The 18,536-nt window shown below is 39.4% G+C and overlaps 1 protein-coding gene across 8 annotated transcripts in view; it reads right to left on the bottom strand.

Moving 5' to 3' along the window:
* Positions 1-18,536, bottom strand: part of CCNK (cyclin K) — a 30,069-nt gene that overhangs the window by 8,687 nt on the left and 2,846 nt on the right. The window contains exons 2-9 of one of the 8 annotated variants that reach the window (XM_036882115.2): positions 11,685-11,746; positions 11,240-11,353; positions 7,736-7,824; positions 6,177-6,424; positions 5,601-5,682; positions 4,648-4,779; positions 687-792; positions 182-239 (exon numbers count right to left, since the gene is read on the bottom strand). In XM_036882115.2, coding sequence (XP_036738010.1) covers positions 182-239; positions 687-792; positions 4,648-4,779; positions 5,601-5,682; positions 6,177-6,373 — 575 coding nt within the window. In that variant the 5' untranslated portion in view covers positions 6,374-6,424; positions 7,736-7,824; positions 11,240-11,353; positions 11,685-11,746. Of the gene's footprint in view, positions 1-181; positions 240-686; positions 793-4,647; positions 4,780-5,600; positions 5,683-6,176; positions 6,425-7,694; positions 7,825-11,239; positions 11,354-11,684; positions 11,747-18,536 lie in introns of those variants that run through there. The other 7 variants (XM_036882112.2, XM_036882117.2, XM_057488154.1 and 4 more) reach the window with 7 other exon arrangements.

An 18,536-nucleotide genomic window follows, 5' to 3' on the forward strand; every position in this document is an offset into this window, starting at 1 on the left:
GTTTGAAACAGAAGATTTTAGCCTCTTATATGCATGCCATGACTCTGCTGGGACGCAGAAGACCTGGAATTTAGCTCCAGCTCAGCCCTTAGCTGGCTCTTCAAGTTGGGGCAAGTCAGTTTCCTTGATTGGGTTAAATGACCCATAATATTCAATGAAATCAACATTTGAACATGTGTACCTGTCATTTACAAATGTCCATGCCATTTGAACCAACTTTTGAATTTTGTTTTTATCACCTGGAAATGAGAAAAGAAGGTAGATTAGAATAGATGAAAGAAAGAAAAAAATGATGCACGGCAGCAGCAGGTATTTATTTAAAGCCCACGGTACACTTAGCACCACCCAGCGGGTACAAGTCCCACCTACAGTCTCCTTCCACTCTACCTGTGCTGAGCCACCATTCGTGGGAGACTTGGTTCCAAGGCTGGTTTTCTTTAGCTATTTAAAAAATTCTGACTCATTTCCCTGCCTTGTATCACTTGGCAAGTGGATGACAGAGTCTGTTTACACATAAAAGGAAATAGTATTCATGGCTAGAATATAGAATTGTCTGCATAAGCAATGTCTGGGTACACCACGCAACAAACTTCCCTACTTGCTTCGTGAGAGGCATAATCTGAGTGTCATCAAATTATAAAGACTTGATTTCAAAATGGAAACTCTAAATAATTCTGTGCCCTTACCTTTGAGTTGTTTTGCATACTTGAGTAGGAACTGGTATGGATGTTCTACTTGTAAATCAAACTTTATGGTTTGTAGTAAGATTCTCTCCAGAACCATTACCTCTTCCTAGAAATAAAATAACGAATGTTGGGACAGTAATTTCAATTAGGTCTGAAGTAGCACTAAAAAAGAGAGCTTTCCTATTTATTCTCCCCTCAAGTTACATTTTTACAAATATTTTCATTTTTTTCTCTCTCCCACTGAGGCTTTTAACATGCTCAGAGACAATGATAAACTCCGAAAAGAATGAAACAGTTAAAGTTAACTTCTTTAACATACCGGAAACTATTAAAATAAACATTCTTAGAAATGTTATCATCTTCCATACACGAGTCATGCTTTACAAAGCAGATATTTACTTTATAGATCAGTTAACTCAACTATAGTTTTTTTCCAGACCTCCATCAAAAAAATGCAATCCCTTAAGAATTTTCATTGGAAACTTTAAGCAAGGAAGAGATTATATGCTAATGGTAGCTTCATTTAAACTCAGTGAGTTGTACCAGTTGAATATATATACATAATGTGTAAACAGTGGGCACATTTTTGTTTAAATCCTTCAGCTATTTGAAGTAAGCTATCCAACATCATTTACAGAATAAACCATTCATTTCTCCTTTATTAAACCAGATCCTATACTATCTATATGTGCTCGCATATGCACATGAAATCTTTCCTGTTCACTGATCTGTCTACTTCTGTACCCGGATCAAGGGATTTAACATTTGGAAGGGAAAATTCAATTACTACTCTTTCAAAAAGTTGTTTGTTTCTGCATGTTCCCTACACCCTGAATTTTAGTATCATGTTACTTAGTATCTCTCTCTGAAATATCAAAGTTATTGATGTTCTGATTGGGAACTTACTGAACTTAGAAAGCAATATTGGGAAAGTAGATTTTTAACTACATTAACTCTTTCTATCAAAAATTTATTTATTAAAATGTTCTCAGTCCTTCAGTAGTTTTAACGCTTCCCCCACTTCCCTAATGCCCATACGGTTTTCACAATTTCTTATAAGGCTTATTATTCCTGGATATTTTTCTTTGTTGCTATGTAAAATAGAATCTCTTTTGTTATACTTTCTAACTAGCTACTGCACACAAACAGGTACTTCTAGAATTCAACCTCTGTACAGCCTGATGTAGTGTATCTAAGAACTTAAGGACAATGTAAAATACAGTCAAGATGCAGGAAGAACAATTAGAGAAAATCACTTATTTAGAGAGACCAAAGGGCTTTATGGAGCCCTGAGGCTCTCTGTAACTCCAGGCAGCTAAGACATGCAGGTAACTGGCATTCACTTTGGGGAATGGCTTTAGACCCAGAATACAAAGATGACTCTCTCTTGGTTTATTTTTCCAAATGCACAGCAGGACTAAGCTTTCTTTACCCTAATTTCCCAAGTGCTCTCTCAGGAAAGCTTTTTAAAATCCTAGAAACTTTCACACAGTATAAAAAAATCCTGCTAACACGATTTTTAAAAATTTTTTGCCTGGTTTTGTTATCACCTGTTTTCCAGTGTATCTTCTAAATTTAAAGCACTCTTTTACCAAGTGTGACTGCCCGTATAGGATTACAGAGAGCCCGAGGCCTGGCCTCCCTTTGTGTTTCCAAACATTCAAGCAATGGGGTAATTATAGGTCTGTGTGTGAACACCATCCTTCGGGGAGTTGTCCCTCGGCCCGCACCCTTGTCTGGGGCCTCGTCTCAGGTCCCAGCTTGAATGCCCTCACTGCACTTTCCCGTAGTCTTTTACAGGACTTACCACAGTCATAATCAGATAGTTACTTGATTATCTGGTTAAAATCTATCCCACCACTCAACTGTAAAACCCATGAGGGCAAAGGCCACGTCTGTTTGCCACCCGTTTTATGTCTACTGTCAAACAGTGACTGGAACACGTATTTGCTGAATATGGAAGAAACTAACATACTCGGGGGAACCACACAGTTAAAGCAAAGCTAGTTCTGGCAAGAAGTTCCACATACTTCACCACCTTGCTTCTCCTGACTGCTTACATTGCCTCCCCAACATAACCATTCTGTTCTCCTCTTGGGCCAGGAAAATACCTTCCACAGTGTTTTCACTACTCCCAGATCCCAGGGCCTCTCCCTTTTGCCACTGCACCCCAGGCCATGTCTGGGCAGACTACACAGGAGAGGAGGGCCAGGGTGCAGAGCTGCGTCTCGCAAGGCTACTCCCCTCTTCTACCTTCGGGAGCACGTGAGCCGCACAGCTACCTCACTGCCTGGACTGGTCTTGGTTTCCTGTGCAAAACCCAAACAGTGGGTAAAGCCTGGAAGTAAAAAAAGACTTCTCCAAAGGCCCCCTCGGACACACAGCGGCACAGTGCCTGCACCCAGGCCCGCAGATTCCTACAGCTATCTTCCTATCCGTAGGAGTCCAAAACCCTGGTGTTGAAAACTACCTGATAGTTACATGATATTTATAAAATTGCATTTTTGATCACTCTTAGTAGGAATTCCTAATAGGCTCACATTTGAATGAATTATAACTAAGTTCAAGGGACAGAGTCACCCACATCTACAGTGCAGCCAGCTGACCCTTGAACAACATATGGGTTTAAATCATGTGGGTCCACTTATACGTGGATTTCTTCAGAAATTGGAAAATTTTTGGAGATCTGCAACAATTTGAAAATGATCTTTTCTCTAGCTTACTTTATTATAAAAATACAATATATGAAATATGTCTTAATCTGCTGTTTAAGTTATCTGTAAGGCTTCCAGTCAACAGCAGGAAAGTTTTTGGGAAGTCAGGACTTACAGGCAGATTACTGGGTATGCAGGGTAGCGTCAGTGCTCCTAACCCCCTGTGTTGTTTAAGGGTCACCTACATTTTAATCACAACCATGAAATATGCAAATGCATTCTAGACCTCTGTTAACTAGCTCCTCAAAGCAAGGAGGAAAAAGAACACACATATTTTACATATACACATCTGATACTGTTGGCACAGAGAGGGTAACTGTTGTGTCAGGTAATACCAGCAATTTGAAAAAAACAAGACTGTGTATGGTGTTGAACTTCATCTTGGTTAGCTTTGCTTTAACTGTGATTTTGCATTTCTTCCTGTAACATTAGCCTGTCATTTACTTAGCATGTATCTGCTAAATGCCTACTCTGTCTAGTTACAGTACTAGGCACCAGACAAAACAGACAGGGTCTTTGTTCTCTTAGCCTTATAACTGAGGAGAGTTCTGTGATTATTTGATTAAAATCTATGTAATTAAAAACTTCTACTAAATGTTATGAAGGATAATTAACAAGTGCTATTAGGGCTACAATGGGGACACTGACAGGAGTGGGGGTGTCGGAAAGCTGCCACTGGTCTCTGAAAGTGGTCTCTTTATAACAATAAAAACATATGTACAATTATTTCAGCACCATTTCCTGACACTGGCAGGGGTTGTGGGGAAGGGACAGGATGGATGGTATGACCAATATCAATTTGGGTGTCTGAAAACAGCTGCAAATGTCAATGCTTTCCAGCGTTCTTGGGAGGCAAAAGACACAGCATGTGGAGACACTTGTGTGTACACAGAGCACCTGTACTCAGTCTACCCAGAAGCTGGCCCTGCATCACTGCTGAACCTAAGAAGCCAAATTACTTCTGGATCTGGGAGTGTTAACAGCCATGAGAAGATTTTTGTTTCTACCCATTAAATGTGCTATTGACCCCAAAGTGCTCAGAACATGGCTCGGCACATGGGCGAGTACCACCTCAGTGTAGACTACAGTTCCCTTCTCTTTTACAGAAGCCAGGAAGAGAACCTGCCTGATGAGGCTTTCTTTGGGACTTAAGGGACTGGCAGATACAGGGGCCACAGCCACCGTCAACACTGGAAACTCTATCATAACATTGCTATGAGGAATCAAGATCTGAAGGTGGAAGTTACCTTTGGGTCATCTCCAAACTGGCCAAACTGTACATCATTTAATAAACTACGAGCTGTTTTGATGATATCTTTACATTTTTTTGGTGTTTCTTCTACTTTCCCAGCCAAAAACAGACAACAAGCTCCTGTCACCTGAAAGGGAAACAGAAGCTCCTCAGATACTATTACCAAAGTTCACAGAGGAACAGAAGCAAGGAATTTTGGGTTTCACTATAAACTGGTACCCTCATTCTCCCACCTTCCTCTTCCTCATTTATAAATACTCTGGCATTCTAAAAGTGTGAAGGAAATTTTACATACATAACCACCCCTGAATCTGGCTTCATAAATTATTTTAAATATAATTTTCTGGAGAAAATGTTATGTTAGCAAAGTAGATGCCAGAAAGGAAAAAAGTCACAAAAATGCACTCCTCCCTAGCATGTTCCCTGATCCCCCTCAGATGTAATTAATCTCTCCTTAGAATGCTACAGCCTTCCTGTGGTGCCCCTACTATGGCTGCACTCTCTACCGTGTGCTCTGTACGTCTCACACCATGTACCCTGGACTGGAAGCTACTTGAGGCAGGCTTGCCCACAGAGCACAAGACAGTGCACAGAGCACGTTTAAGGAGTAACTGAAGAATGAGACATATGGCATGAAGAATTTTCATCCATCTTGGCCATTGTTTGGCCTCAATTGTGAGCCCACATTTTACCTCAGGAAAGGTAAGAAGGAAGTACATGTTCACACAAGGACCAATATGACCATGGTCCATACTGGTCTAAAGAAAGATATGAATATGATTAATTGGAAAAAAATAAAGTTCAAACTTGATTTTGCTTATATATAGTATATACCATATAAAAATACTTTCTGGAAAATATAAAAATAAGAGAGACTACAATGAGTCCACTAAACTCTGTGGAAATAATATATGTGATAGAGAATCATCACAATATTCAAACACTTACATATCTTGGGAATTGCTTGAAGGAATGAAACATATAGAAGCGATGAAAATAAATTATTCCAGTTGCCAGGGTATCATAGTGTCTGTTGTTCTGGTTAAGGACTTTAGCCAAGAATTTTGCAGGTTACGTTCTTAGTTAAGTGTGGAGCAGTGATAAAGGCAAACAGTCACAACAAAATCAGTGGTAAAGTAAACACTATCAGTGGCAAAGCAGGTGGATAGGAAGCTTGGGGTGTCAGAATGTTGGTACAAGAAGGAACAAGTTGAAGGCTATGCTTTTAGTGCAGCAGGGCCCCACCATCCTTTAGGAAGATCTTTACTGTCATCACTGGGTGCTTGTTTCCCCCGCAGTGGCCACTGCTCAATGGCTAAGGCTATACATTTAAATGATGAACACGAACAGAGATCCTCTGAAGAGGCTAAACAAATCAGAAATAACATTTATATAACAAAGACATTTAAGAGCCATTTTAGTAGAGAGATATTACTATATATTTTGTCTGTAGTATCTAATTTAATTCTTGGTAGTGGTGGTAGGAAGCCTGTCTATGATAGATTCCAAGGAGACTCAGGATACAGTCCCAAACGTGTGCCCACATCAAAGATGAACCGAGCCCCTTCTCGGCGGTACCGGGCCTCAGTGGCTGGATCGAGTCCTTCAAGTTGTGAGGGTGTATGAGCCAAGTCTTTCTTATCCCAGTACCAACATGGTTTTGTGTGGTCCAGGTTTGCTGAGGTTACCGAAGGGCTTGAATTTTCTTTATTCTCCTTCATTTATTGAAGTAGACTTGTTCTTTCCAAAAGATTTTCTGAAAATGTTAGAATCTTAAGAGAACAAGAAGAGGCAAAGTTGAAAGGGGTATCCCACATTAAGCAATCCCATCACTGTAAACAATCTACTGTCAGATTGTACTTGATTTTAGATTAAATTTTCCACAGAAGCAATACTACTGATTGGCAGTTTGAAGCCCAGGCTCACCTCCAAAGCCAATTTAACACGTTAAGTGACCACAGTACAATAAATGCCAGATTTCATGGTCATTTAAATGGCAGGGTATTTCCATTGCATTTTTCTGCCTTTCTTCATCAGATATAGTTTCCTCATGCTGGTCTACATCTTGTTCTCCAGTAAAACCCATGTCTGTCTTACCCTGACCCCCAGTAAAAAAGATTTATGTTCCAAAATTATCCCCCTCTTCCATCCAGCACCCAATAAAGTTTTCCCTTTAGTTTACTGATTCACCTGGAAGAGCCACCAAACTGGATGAATTCACATGTGCACAAGTCACTGAACTGAGAGCAATATAAACTGGGTATGGGGGGAGTGGGTGGAGGGAGAGGGTGCACAGGAGGAGGAAGGATCTCCTTTACATTTTTCTATTCTCATCCTTTTCTCTTTTAGAATAGAGATTGTCCAAAGGCTTCAGGTTGAGAAAACAAAAACAAGGGTTCTCATTCAGAGGCCACTGATATAGGTAAGTTGTTAACATATTACAATGGAGGCAAAGATTACAAATAATATGGAGAATGGTAATTACTCGGATAGGCAACAGAAGGGCTCCAAAGAGGCAGCTAGAAACAGGTTAGTCTGGCTGCCAAGGGAACAGCAGCACTGTGGCCAGGCTCTGGTCCAAAGCTGGCAGTTAACCGGGAAGCCAAACTTTTTCTGGGCCCCCACTTCATTTGTCGTGGGAGAGGGGATGGGGCAGAGCGCGGGGCTGGGTGTGCCCCTCCCTGCACCCGGGAGTCCCACAGTTAACTGAACTATAGCCTTGACTGGGATTTTGAGTTAAAAAAAAAAAAAATCCCTTTTCTGCTCCAGGATCTAATCCAGGATGCTCCACCACCTTCATGTGTCATATTTCCACAGTCACATCTTCTAACATGGAACAGTTTCTCATGTTTCCTTGTTTTCCATGATTTTGCCAGTTATGAAGAGTACTAGGCAGATTAAAATGTCTCAGATTTAGGTTTGTCTGACGTTTTCCCAAGAATAGACTGGAATTTTAAGGAACAGTGCCAGAGGTGAAGTGCCCTCTCCCCTCCCATTAGGGGACAGATGACATCAGAATGGCTTCTTAGAGTTGATATTAACCATGATTTTTTTGTTAAGATGGGGCCCGCCAGGTTTCTCACTGTAAGCTATTCTTCTCCCTTTCCATTTCCTATTCCTATGAGGTGAGTCATAAGGTCCAGCCCACACACAAGGACTCCAGCTCCACCTCCTGGAAGGACAAATATAGAAGAATGTGCAGACATATGTTAAAAGTACCACAACAATTAGTAAAAACCCTTGAGGGAAAATATTTTGCAATACAAAAAACTATGCGAAGTACCAGTCTCTTCTTCAAGTTTTGCCTATTAATTTTAGTATTCATCTGAGGATCTGACCTGCAAGTTATTCCTGTGGTGTTCAAATGGTGATTTTTCTCTTTCCTTCTCCCTCACTCACTTATTCAATCATTTATTTATATTAATATGGACTTACTAGTATTGATTTTGTTCTGTGAGTCGTTCTCCAATACTATCATTATTTTTGTTCAAATCTTTCCAGCTACAGCCACTGGCAGGAGCTCTTTCAGGTTGGCTCCTGAGTCCTTTTTCAACTTTGACTTTTGGATCATGCAAATATTTGACATATTCATGAACTTAACTAAAAAGACAAAAGCAAATCCTAAAACTCAAAATAAAACCTGGTATATAACAAAAAGGCAAGATAACCACACAGAAAATCATTGTAAGTAATTTCTGACCTTGTTCCGTGCTGAATGAAATATATTCCAAGGACCAAAAAAACTGCAAAGAAATCTTCAACTTCTTTAGTGACACAGTTTGTATCATTGATACTGAAATTGTTAAATCAGTTTTTTTTGTATAATGTAGGATAAAAGCAAATGTATAAATGTTAATGTTAGAAATCAAGATTGTTAGTGCAAAGGAAATATATACACACACAAGATCAAAGGTTAAGAACCTGTAATGTTAAATTTTAATTGAAAATATTAAATCATGGTTAAAAATGTACACATAAATATCCTAGCCCTATTCATTTCAAGTACTTAGAAGCAATGACATTCTTATACTGAGGAATATACCTAGGGCCCAAATCTTAGTTTTCAGCACTATTACCCTCTCAAAGGAACTGGTCTCCTTCGTAGTCTGGAGTCAGGGCCTGCCTGGAAAGCTTATTTAGTGACACAGGAGCCAGCATGGACTCCCACTGGACAAAGTCAGGGAATGTGAATAATAAAAAGAGAAATGACTATGACTGTAAAAGAGAGAATAAACAATCCAGGAGTCTACAGTAATATTAAAAAAATGTATATATGTAAGACAAATTCACTTCGCTGGCACTGGTGATAATTATTGTGAAAAAAGTATCTTTACCTTAACAAAAACAATTGAACTTGGCATTGCTAACACTGAAAACCTGCTGTATGTGCTTCCTGATGTGTTACAAAATGAAGTACTAACCACCCAAGTAGTATTCTTACTCTCCTAAAGCTTAACCTAAATCCAACCAAGCCTTTAGTTGTAACTTCCAGGGTACGGTTGATACTGGGGGCACAAGAACACGTTAAACAGCACAAGGAAACTATTAGTCACAGCCAGAAGGTGCAACATTCTTCAGCTGACCTGGTCTCTTAGAAAAAAAAAAAAAGCTAATGTCATAAAAAAACAAAAAGGTAGGCGCAACCCTTCCTTGATTTAAAAAGACTAAAGAGGCATAACAATCAAATGTAATGCGTGAACCTTGACTGGATCCTGGTTTAAAAAAAAAAGGTATAAAAGAAATTTTGAACAGAGAAATCTGAAGATGGTGTCTGTTAGAGGCTATGGGATTGTTCATTTCTTTTTATTAAGGTATCACTGATATACACTCTTATGAAGGTTTCACAAGAAAAACAATGTGGTTACTACATTCACCCTTATTATCGAGTCCCCCCCATACCCCACCGCAGTCACTGTCCATCAGTGTAGTAAGATGCCACAGAGTCCTATTTGTCTTCTCTGAGATACACTGTCTTCCCTGTGACCCCACACACACCATGTGCACCAATCATGATACCCCACAATCCCCTTCTCCCTCCCTCCCCCACCCCTCCCCTTTGGTAACCACTAGTCCCTTTTTGGAGTCTGTGAGTCTGTTGCTATTTTGTTTCTTTTAGTTTTGCTTCATTGTTATGCTCCACAAATGAGGGAAATCATTTGGTATTTTCTTTCTCTGTCTGACTTATTTCACTGAGCATAATACCCTCTAACTCCATTTTGTTCATTTTCTTACAGGTAATACTGATATTGGGATTACACAGGAGAGTGATTTTATTCTTAGGCTGCAGCATTTAGGGGTAAAGTATCATGATGTCTGCAATTCACTTTCAAATGCATACAAGCACACAGCAAAGGTGGCAAAATGTTAACATGTGTCCAGTCTAGGCCATAGATAAGCAAGGAGTCATTGCACTTTTAATAAAAAGTTGGGGGACAAACTCAGATGAAGTGCTTAGGAGACCAGGAGGACTCATCCCCTCTGGATCAGAATTTCCCAAAAGCCAAATACTTATGTGTGGCTAGTGGTTTTATAAATTAAAACAATTTTTAATTGCAGTATAGCATACAATAGTAGTACACTCATTAAAAAAGTGTATAGTTTATTAATTTTCACAAAATGAGACACTTGTGTAATACCATACAGTTGAGAAGCAGAATATCACCAACACCCCAGAAATTCCCCTCATTCTTCTAATCACTATAACCTCTATCTTGACCTCTTATTTCCATCAGTGGAATGATATGGCATCACTCTTTACCACTGGTTTCTTTTGCTCAATGTGATGTTTGTGGGGTTCATCCTTGTTGCATAAAGCAGTACCCATTCATTACTGTATAGCACTGGTTTCCAGCCACAGGTGAACCTTCCCTGCAGGGGACATCTGGCTCTGTCTGGAGACATTTCTGGTTGTTGTAATTGGAGGGCTGAGGCTGGCACAGCGGGTAGAGGCCAGGAATGTTGCGGAGCATTCTACAATGCACAGAACAACCCCCCACCCCCGCCCTGGGCAAGGAACTAACTGTTCCAAAATGTCAACAGTGCTTAAGTTGAGAAATTCTGCTGCACAGTATCCAGTCTATAAACATAACACGAACTATCTACACATGCTACTGTGGATGGACATTTGAGATGTTCCTGGTATGTGGTTATTAATAAAGTAATAAAGATTCATGTACATTCTTGTAGAGAAGGCAGCTGGCCAATTGGCTGAGGGAATTGCTCTCTCAGCATATCTGTAATTTATTCATGTGTGATAGTTGGGAGTCTCTACTTTCACATATATGAACTTGACAGTTTCCACGTACTTATTCATTCATTCATATATTTATGGAGCATTTACTATGAGTCAGGCCTCAATGACACAGCAGGAAATAAGAGAGGCAAGGTCTCTGCCCCACCAGAAGCTTATGTTTTAGTGGCAGAGACAGAGACAGAGAAACAAATATGGTTAGTATTTGTCAGGGAGTGGTAAGTGCCGTGGAAAATAACTAAGCATGGTAAGCGGAGTGAGAGTGATGAGATAGGGGCTGTTTAGAGGTCTGCAGGAGGAAGAGCAGTCAGGGGACCACAGCAGCTGGTGAACTCACCCAAGGAGGGCCTGCCCCCCACAACGGGAGTGGAGAGGCATCATAACTGACTGTGAGGCAAAGAATGGCAAGAGATGACTTCAAGTTTGTTTGACTGACAGAGAAGGGTGGCACCTATGAGAAAAATGGGGAAGAGAAAGAGCTGGTTCTGGTGGGGGATGGGGAGAAGGAAAAGAAGTGGTTCTATAAATATCAGGCATGAGGAACTTGTAAGACACTTGTGGGGAAATGTCCACCAGGCAGATTAACAGGCCTGTTGAAATCTGAAAAGAACATACCTACTCGGATTCATCTGTATGGAACTGACAACTAAAGTCATGGTGACAGATGGAGACCAAAAAAGAAGGGGTCTGGGGACAGAACTCTAAAGCTGAGGAAGCAGGAAGAAGCACCACAAGAAAGAAGGGAAGGAATTGCCAAAAGGTGGGAAAATCTGCAACCTTACCTGCACAAGAAACCGAAAGATACCAGCTTTAAGCCAGAGGTGGTTGTCAACAGTGACAAATGCTGAAGAAAAATTAAAGGACAAGGAATTAAGGAAAGGTTACTAGTAGTGGTGATTAGTTTTAAGAGACACTGAAAACTGATTATTGTGATGGTTGCACAACTGTAAAAATACTAAAAACCACTTATACTTTAAATGGGTGATTTGTATGGTATATGAATTACCTCAGTAAAGTAGATACATGCACATATATAAATAGAAAAACCTTTTCAGAACTGCAGTGGGGCAGGATGAAAACTAGAAAGGGTTTTAAATAATGAACAGGTTCTTTTTGGTTTTTGTTTTCTGCATAGAAGAGCGTTAAGGATGTCTGAATAGTGAAGGATGTCTGAACCAGAAGGGAGGGAGCCACTAGAGGAGGCGTATGAGCCAAGGGATAACAAAAAGCATAGTAAAACAGTTATCTTTAGGAAGGAAAAGCTTTTTCTGAGACAGAGGAAAGGCAAAGTTTGAGGAAGCTATTTAAAACTTATTTAAGGGGAAGGAAATAAATCATAAAAGAGTATCTTCAATTTCTCTGGTAAGTGGAGTGCCAAGACACCTGCTGAGATGAAGGGGGCAGAGTGGGGAAGAGGGTTAGAACCCAGCAGGAATGAAGAAGGGATGGAGAAGACTGGGTCCACAAGCGGCCAAGTCACAGCGGGTAAGCCTGTCTGACCTTGCTGTCGCTGGCCAAACCCCATGCTAATAATCTAGCATAGCTGCCTTTAGACCCTGGGGCAGAACGAGAACACATGCAACACAGTGAAAACAAACATATATAAACAGAATAAAACAGTCCTCTAAATCATTCATGGCCCTGGAAAAGTTCTTGCCTCAATTGTAAAACCCTGTTCCCTATTACTCTTTAATTATTTTTTCACAAGACCCTAAAGTTATACATTTTCTCATTAGCAGCTCATGATTACTGTGAAAATGACTGAGAGGTTTATGAGCTCCACAGAGTAAAACTCTTTCCATCAATAAGCAGCATGCCAAGGCACTTTGGCGTCTTTCAGAAATGTGCTTTAGATATACCATTTTACATGATGAAAGGTTAATGCATTTTCAAATTTAGAATTATGGACACTTACAAGTTGGAAATAATATAAAGGTCACTACTCAATTTTCTCACCCATTACAGAAATTCCCTCTAAACATCAGTAATATTTGGTCACTCAGTAACTTCATTTGGCCACTTTCATTAATGGGACCTTAAAAGTCAACAAAGCAGCCTATGGCATTACTGGGTATCCATAACTGGTGTTCACATTAATTCTTGTATTAGTCTGATACTGATGTTTATCTGTTCTGTTCATCCCCTAGATCTGGTAGATATTCACTTTAAATGGGTGATCTGTATGGTATATGAATTATCTAAATAAGGTAGATATGCACATATGCAAATAGAAAAACCTTTTCAGAAGTGCAGTGGGGCAGACTGATTCATCTGATGGATGAATGAATGAAATCTACCTTTCAATAACTCTCAGTAGCGCCTGCCTAGTTCCCTTAGCTTTGAAAACACCTTTCTCGACAATTTCTCCATTCCCTTTTCTTCTGCAGGGTAAAAACACACCTTCATTTTTTAACATGGTTTTTAGTGTTTTAAGATCTCCCCAAACATCAGCAATCAAAATGCAAAACAATATTCTTCATGCGATCTGGATCTGCATAGTACACGGAGGAGGGGAGGTTACTAATACTCAGCAGCATGCCCACTGTGTGCCCACTTAGTTGCAGCACGCCTGCAGGCTATGTTTCCTTATCTTTACAATTCATCACAGAGAAAATGGAGCCAAGAGACAGGAAGTAACTTGCCTAATTCAAAAAGTAAATGGTAGAGCCCCCATTTGTCATTAGACTAAGATGCTGCTTTCCCTCAGTTGGGGGAATATACTACACTTTGCTTTCATAACTGGAACATGACATTCTAGTACCATTTTTTTTTTCAGGTCAGGTCTTCCTTATCTCAAACACACACAACTGAGTTTGTGTACATTAATCATTCCTGGCAAATTCACATCTTGTTCGTTTTGGCCAATTATTTCAGCCCTTAAGAACTCTTTGAATCTTGGTTGTCATCTAACATACTGGCTGGTTACCACTAAAGGTTTTGAGTGCATTTATTAATTTGAGAAGCATGCCTCAAATATTTAAACTTGGAGAAGGGACCCAAGGAAGACAACACCAAGACACATAATAATTAAAATGGCAAAGATCAAGGACAAGGGCAGAGTATTAAAGGCAGCGAGAGAGAGGAAAAAGGTCACATACAAAGAAAAAGCCATCAGGCTATCATCAGACTTCTCAACAGCAACCTTACAGGCCAGAAGAGAATGGCATGATATATTTAATGCAATGAAACAGAAGGGCCTTGAACCAAGAATACTGTATCCAGCACGGTTATCATTTAAATATGAAGGAGGGTTTAAACAATTCACAGATAAGCAAAAGTTGAGGGAATTTGCCTCACACAAACCACCGTTACAGGGTATTTTAGAGGGACTGCTCCAAATGGGAGCACTCCGAAGACTAAACAGATGTCACCAGAGAATATAAAATCACAGCAAAGAAAGCAGACCAACCAAATACTAACTAAAGGCAAAAAATAAAATCAACTACCCACAAAAGCACTTAAAGGAAACACAAAAGAGCACAGAATAAAACAACCAACATATAAAGAATGGAGGAGGAGGAATAAGAAGGGAGAGAAATAAAGAATCACCAGACAGTGTTTATAATAGCTCAACGAGTGAATTAAGTTAGACAGTAAGATAGAAAAGAAGATAACCTTGAACCTTTGGTAACCACAAATCTAAAGCCTGCAATGGCAATAAGTACATATCTTTCAATAATCACCCTAAATGTAAATGGACTGAATGCTCCAATCAAAAGACACAGAGTAATAGAATGGATAAAAGAGCAAGACCCAACTATATGCTGCCTACAAGAGACTCACCTCAAACCCAAAGACATGCACAGACTAAAAGTCAAGGGATGGAAAAAGATATTTCATGCAAACAACAGGGAGAAAAAAGCAGGTGTTGCAGGACTAGTATCAGACAAAATAGACTTCAAAACAAAGAAAGTAACAAGAGATAAAGAAGGACATTACATAATGATAAAGGGCTCAGACCAACAAGAGGATATAACCATTATAAATATATGTGCACCCAATACAGGAGCACCAGCATATGTGAAACAAATACTAACAGAACTAAAGGAGGAAATAGAATGCAATGCATTCATTTTAGGAGACTTCAACATGCCACTCACTGCAAAGGATAGATCCACAAAACAGAAAATAAGTAAGGACACAGAGGCACTGAACAACACACTAGAACATATGGACCTAATAGACATCTATAGAACTCTACATCCAAAAGCAACAGGATACACATTCTTCTCAAGTACACATGGAACATTCTCCAGAATAGACCACATACTAGGCCACAGAGCCTCAGTAAATTCAAAGAGACTGAAATCCTACCAAGCAACTTTTCAGACCACAAAGGTATAAAACTAGAAATAAATTGTACAAAGAAAGCAAAAAGGCTCACAAACACATGGAAGCTTAACATGCTCCTAAATAATCAATGGATCAAATACCAAATTAAAAGAGATCAAGCAATATATGGAAACAAATGACAACAACAACACAAAGCCCCAACTTCTGTGGGGCGCAGCGAAGCAGTCTTAAGAGGAAAGCATATAGCAATCCAGGCATACTTAAAGAAGGAAGAACAATCCCAAATGAACAGTCTAACGTCACAATTATTGAAATTGGAAAAAGAAGAACAAATGAGGCCTAAAGTCAGCAGAAGGAGGGACATAATAAAGATCAGAGAAGAAATAAATAAAATTGAGAAGAATAAAACAATAGAAAAAAATCAATGAAACCAAGAGCTGGTTCTTTGAGAAAATACACAAAATAGATAAGCCTTTAGCCAAACTTATTAAGAGAAAAAGAGAATCAACACACATCAACAGAATCAGAAAGGAGAAAGGAAAAATCATGACAGACCCCACAGAAATACAAAGAATTATTAGAGAATACTATGAAAACCTATATGCTAACAAGCTGGAAAACCTAGAAGAAATGGACAACTTCCTAGAAAAATACAACCTTCCAAGACTGACCAAGGAAGAAACACAAAAATTAAACGAACCAATTACAAGCAAAGGAATTGACGCGGTAATCAAAAAACTACCCAAGAACAAAACCCCCGGGCCAGATGGATTTACCTCGGAATTTTATCAGACATACAGAGAAGACATAATACCCATTCTCCTTAAAAGTTTTCCAAAAAATAGAAGAGGAGGGAATACTTCTAAACTCATTCTGTGAAGCCAACATCACCCTAATACAAAAACCAGGCAAAGACCCCACCAAATCAGAAAATTACAGACCAATATCCCTGATGACTGTAGATGCAAAAATACTCAACAAAATATTAGCAAACCGAATTCAAAAATATATCAAAAGGATCATACACCATGACCAAGTGGGATTCATCCCAGGGATCCAAGGATGGTACAACATTCAAAAATCCATCAACATCATCCACCACATCAACAAAAAGAAAGACAAAAACCATATGATCATCTCCATAGATGCTGAAAAAGCATTGGACAAAATTCAACATCCATTCATGATAAAAACTCTCAGCAAAATGGGTATAGAGGGCAAGTACCTCAACATAATAAAGGCCATATATAATAAACCCACAGCTAACATCATACTGAATAGCAAGAGGCTGAAAGCTTTTCCTCTGAGATCGGGAACAAGACAGGGATGCCCACTCTCCCCACTGTTATTTAACATAGTACTGGAGGTCCTAGCCATGGCAATTAGACAAAACAAAGAAATACAAGGAATCCAGACTGGTAAAGAAGAAGTTGAACTGTCACTATTTGCAGATGACATGATACTGTACATAAAAAACCCTAAAGACTCCACTCCAAAACTACTAAAACTGATATTGGAATACAGCAAAGTTGCAGGATACAAAATTAACACACAGAAATCTGTGGCTTTCCTATACACTAACAATGAACCCATAGAAAGAGAAACCAGGAAAACAATTCCATTCACAATTGCATCAAAAAGAACAAACTACCTAGGAATAAACCTAACAAAGGAAGTGAAAGACCTATACCCTGAAAACTATAAGACACTCTTAAGAGAAAATAAAGAGGACACTAAAAAATGGAAACTCATCCCATGCTCTTGGCTAGGAAGAATTAATATCATCAAAATGGCCATCCTGCCCAAAGCAATATAAAGATTCAATGCAATCCCTATCAAATTACCAACAGCATTCTTCAACGAACTGGAACAAATAGTTCAAAAATTCATATGGAACCGTCAAAGACCCCGAATAGCCAAAGCAATCCTGAGAAGGAGGAATAAAGTGCGGGGGATCTCGCTCCTCTACTACAAAGCCACAGTAATCAAGACAACTTGGTACTGGCACAAGAACAGAGTCACACACCAGTGGAACAGAAGAGACTCCAGACATTATCCCAAACATATACGGTCAATTAATATATGATAAAGGAGCCATGGACATACAATGGGGAAATGATAGTCTCTTCAACAGATGGTGCTGGCAAAACTGGACAGCTACTTTTAAGAGAATCAAACTGGATCACTGTCTAACCCCATACACAAAAGTAAATTTGAAATGGATCAAAGACCTGAATGTAAGTCATGAAACCATAAAACTCTTAGAAAAAAACATAGGCAAAAATCTCTTGGACATAAACATGAGCAATTTCTTCATGAACGTATCTCCCCGGGCAAGGGAAACAAAAGCAAAAATGAACAAGTGGGACTATATCAAGCTGAAAAGCTTCTGTACAGCAAAGGAAACCATCAATAGAACAAAAAGACATTCTACAGTATGGGAGACTATACTCATAAATGACAGATCCGATAAAGGGTTGACATCCAAAATATATAAAGAGCTCACACACCCCAACAAACAAAAAGCAAACAATCCAATTAAAAAATGGTCAGAGAAGCTGAACAATTCTCCAAAGAAGAAATTCAGATGGCCAACAGACACATGAAAAGATGCTCCACATCGCTAGTTATCAGAGAAATGCAAAGTAAAACCACAGTGAGATATCACCTCACACCAGTAAGGATGGCTACCATCCAAAAGACAAACAAAAACAAATGTTGGCAAGTTTGTGGAGAAAGGGGAACCCTCCTACACTGCTGGTGGGGATGTACATTAGTTCAACCACTATGGAAAGCAGTATGGGGGTTCCTCAAAAAGCTCAAAATAGAAATACCATTTGACTGAGGAATTCCACTTTTAGGAATTTACCCTAAGAATGCAGCAGCCCAGTTTGAAAAAGACAGATGCACCCCTATGTTTATTCCAGCACTATTTACAATAGCCAAGAAATGGAAGCAACCTAAGTGCCCATCAGTAGATGAATGGATAAAGAAGATACGGTACATATACACAATGGAATATTATTCAGCCATAACAGAAAACAAATCCTACCATTTGCAAAATGGATGGAGCTAGAGAGTATTATGCTCAGTAAAATAAGCCAGGTGGAGAAAGACAAATACCAAATGATTTCACTCATATATGGAGTATAAGAACAAAGAAAAACTGAAGGAACAAAACAGCAGCAGAATCACAGAACCCAAGACTGGAGTAACAGTTCCCAAAGGGAAAGGGACTGAGGAGAATGGGAGGGAAGGGAGGGATAAGGGTGGGGAAAAAAGAAAGGGGTATTATGATTAGCATGCATAATGTGGGGCGGGCATGGGGAGGGCTGTGCAAC

This window comes from Manis pentadactyla, chromosome 11 (assembly GCF_030020395.1).
Source record: "Manis pentadactyla isolate mManPen7 chromosome 11, mManPen7.hap1, whole genome shotgun sequence".
Taxonomy (NCBI): Eukaryota; Metazoa; Chordata; class Mammalia; order Pholidota; family Manidae; genus Manis; species Manis pentadactyla.